Genomic DNA, 3,571 nt, shown 5'->3' with positions numbered 1-3,571 from the left:
GGATAGGCAAACAGCCAAGAGGACAAGCTCAAAGAGGGGGTTTCCAGAGCCTCGTTATAGCGCTGGTTTGACCCGAAGCCGGAGAGCCGGCCCGGGGCAGCCGCGCTCGCTCCGACGCGCCGGGGCCGTGCGCTCTGTGCATCCCCCCTGGAGCTGCTCCCGCCATGCACCAGCCTTCGTGTTCCTCTTCCCAGGCTTCCTCCATCCTCAGCATCATGGGAAGGGCGCGCGGAGCGCCGGGCACAGGGAACATGGGGAGTCCGGATGCTGCCGGTGCCACCGGCCGCATCCCTGCGCAGGCCACGGAGCAGCACCCGCCGGTGGCAGTCACCAACCTGCTATTAATCTCTGCCTAATCTGCTAGTAATTTCCCTTGCAATCCCCATTCCTTCATAATCTACTAATTTCCTTTATAATCCCCTTTGTCTCCCTGCTGTGCCGCCCTCCTATCCCGGCTCCCTGCTCCGGTCTCAATCCTGCTCCACAAAGGATCCTGCTGGGGACGGGGATGGAAGGAGCGGTGGGAGCCTGGGAACTTTCCAAGCGTTCCTGCTCCTCCGGGAGCTGAGACACCAGCGCTCCCGGCTGTGCCAGGTTTGCAGCAAAGCCCTTGTCCTGGCATCGCACAAGCGCTTAGGAAAAGCCTGGAAAAAACAGCCAGACCTCTAAAAAACGGGCACGATCGAGGCGTGCAAGGCAGAGCCCCGAGCGAGCAGGGCTGGAGCGGCGGCCGCGCTAACCAGATCGTGCTGATAAAGCCGTGAGCGCGTGGAGCCCGGAGCGGCGGCTGCAAATCCCGGCGGCTCCCGGCGCTCCGCGTTACGGGAATGCTCCCCGCGGCTCGGCGTGGGGCTCTGTGGATCAGCGCCTGCCTCTGGCTTCCCTTTCCTCCATCAGGAACCTGCAAATCGCTTAGTGGACGTTTTTCCGGGAGCGTGCCGGGGTTTTTTTTTTTTTTTTTTTTTTTGCATTTCTGCATTTTGGACAAATAAACAAACACGTGGGGCTCTGCGGGTGCCGGGATCAGACTCGCGGAGGCTGCTGGTGGCTCGGAGCCTCCGAGCTGCGTCCTTCCCTTGCACCTCCTCACTCGCTGCGGTGCAAATCACGAATTATCTCCCAAATTAACCGCGCATGAAACTGGATCGACCCGCAGCTCAGCCTATCCCTTAAGGGAGATTTATCATCTGGTGCGGGGCTCACAACACGACACCTGGGGCTAGTACCGATATATTTGAGGACTCCAAGGGAGCAGGGAAGGCTACAGGCGTGCGCAGCCGGGCGGGAGGTCCCTCCTGGTCCTGCTCCCACTGGAGATGCATCCCCGGCTTCTCCTGGGTCTCCTCCAGCCACAAGTTCTCGCTCTCGCGTGCACCGAACCCACTGGGCAGCACAGCTCAGTGTGTCCGGGGACAGCAAATGTCTCTGGAAGCTGATGGATGGTCCTTCCCATGGGATATGCGCCAGGCGCTGCATGGATTATCTAGGAATGTCTGGAGATGCTTGCTTGAGTCACTGGAGAGCGCTGGGAGAGCCCTCTTGCAGTCCAAGGTAAAGCTAAGCCCTGATTTGCTCTCCCCAGCTCCTGCTGCAGGTTCCCAGCTGCCCTCCCTGTGCCCAGGACCGTGTCCAGGGTGGCCCCGTTGGGCACGGGGGACGTGGAGGAGGCTGAGCCTCCGCGTTGCGTTCACAGCACCGTCGTCTCCTTCTCCGTCATGGAGGACATCTTGGAGAAGCTCCTGTGCACGATGCTGGAGTGGCCCGTCTCCTCGCTGAGCGCGTTCACCAGCCTGGAGAAGATGGCCACCTTAAACTTCTTGAAGTCCTGGCCCATGAAGACGTAGAGGACGGGGTTCATGCAGCTGTTGGAGGCAGCGAGCGCCGTGGTTATAGGGACGCCGATCTCAAACACGGAGAAGGGGACACTGTGGGGCTCTGTCTCCAGCAGGTTCAGCAGGTGGTAGGGGCTCCAGCAGAGGAAGAAGGTGACTATGATGGTGACGATGATCTTGAAGGGCTTTTTGGATTTGGCAAGGCGGTTTCGGCGCAGGTTGAGGACGATGGCGATGTAGCAGAAGGTGATGATGGTTATGGGGAGGATGTACCCAGCAAGGAACCGAGTGATGGTCACTGTTCTGTGTCTTGCCAGTGCCAGGGGCAGATAAGACTTATTGCTGGACAGGGAGAAGTTGCTGAAGCAAATCACATTGCTGGAGGATTGTGCTGTGTCTCGGAAGATGAGCGAGGGGCAGCTCATCACGATGCCGATGGTCCAGATAATCAAGCAAACCAAGTAGGCTAGGTTGGTCGAGCGATGGTTCTGAGACCACACCGGGAAGACCACGGACACGTAGCGATCGAAACTGATGGTGGTGAGCAGAAGGACGCTGGTGTACATGTTGAGGATGAGGAGGAAGGAGTTGAGCTTGCACATGACTTTCCCAAAGATCCAGTGGTACCTCATGGCGGTGTAAGCAATATTAATGGGCAGGAAGATGTTGAAGAGGAAGTCGGCCACAGCCAGGTTGAGAAACCAGATGGCGTTGACCGACTTCTTCATCTTCAGCGTTATGATTGCGATGACGAGGCCGTTCCCGAGTAAGCCCAGCACGCAGGACACGCTGTAAATGACAACGGAGAGGATCCTGGCGATGTCCTTCCCATCGAGGGACGGGCTTGTCTTCAAGCTGTCTAACTCATCGTAGGTGTAATCTGCATCATCGTTATAGTTATGGAGGTATTCGGGGTAATCCGAGAAGTTTTGCAGGCCCATTCCTGGAGCCGGTCGCAGCCTTGGCGGAGCGCTGGCACCGCTGCGTGTTCCTGCTGGGAAAACACGGCACGTTACGGCCGTTCCCACGCGAGGGAGCTGGGATGTGCAGCCCAAGCGAGGGATGGGGGCTCCGAACCACAGGACGTGATTCAGAGGCCTTGGTCACCGCCAGGATGTGGCTGTAGCCTCATCCTGCAGAACAGCTTTGTCACCCACCTACCTCCAGGGGGAGAAAAATAGGATTGTGCTCGTTAAGTGCTCATTAAAGCTTTGAGATCTCCCCATCCCTGTGTGTTTTATGGCCAAGCACCCAGCACGTTGCGGGTTCGGATGGAGTCCTGCGTGTGGATAAGCACGGGATGCCAGGTGGGACCATCAGCAGCCTCTATCCCGGGAAAACGCACTGCTGGATCTCACCTTTTCCCTGCTGCACGACGGGAGTGTTTTCAGCTCTGTTCCCAGTGTTCCTGCTGAAGGGCTTTATCCACCGCTGGAAATCCTGCAAGAGCCGGAGGAGAGGCAGGTTTAGCATCCCAAGCAGCCGGGTGAAGGGAGCCGATCCTTAGGGAAGCACGGATCCTTACGGAGCTGCTCCACCTCAGGCAGAGGCTGAGGTTAAGGGGGGACCGGGGTGGTTTTAAGGATCCCAAGTGCCGGCGCTGGGTTGCAGCATCCTCATCTTCCCTCCCTGCTTTTCCTGGCTAGAGAGACGTCATTACAGACTCACAGAATGGTTAAGGTTGGAAGGGACCTCTAGACATCATCTAGTCATCATCAGTATGAATAATTAAACCCGTA

At 57.9% G+C, this 3,571-nt stretch overlaps 1 protein-coding gene across 1 annotated transcript; it reads right to left on the bottom strand.

Moving 5' to 3' along the window:
- Window positions 1–1,666: 1,666 nt before the first annotated feature.
- Window positions 1,667–2,773, bottom strand: CMKLR1 (chemerin chemokine-like receptor 1). Its single transcript, XM_010221596.2, has one exon. It carries the CDS (start codon window positions 2,771–2,773, stop codon window positions 1,688–1,690), a length of 1,086 nt encoding a protein of 361 aa, XP_010219898.2. The 3' UTR covers window positions 1,667–1,687.
- Window positions 2,774–3,571: the final 798 nt, after the last annotated feature.

This window comes from Tinamus guttatus, unplaced genomic scaffold (genome assembly GCF_059628265.1).
Source record: "Tinamus guttatus ecotype Peru unplaced genomic scaffold, ASM5962826v1 Tinamus_guttatus_pri_ptg000223l, whole genome shotgun sequence".
NCBI lineage: Eukaryota > Metazoa > Chordata > Aves > Tinamiformes > Tinamidae > Tinamus > Tinamus guttatus.
Note: the sequence above shows the minus strand (reverse complement) of the source record. Positions and strands in the feature narration are given on the sequence as shown.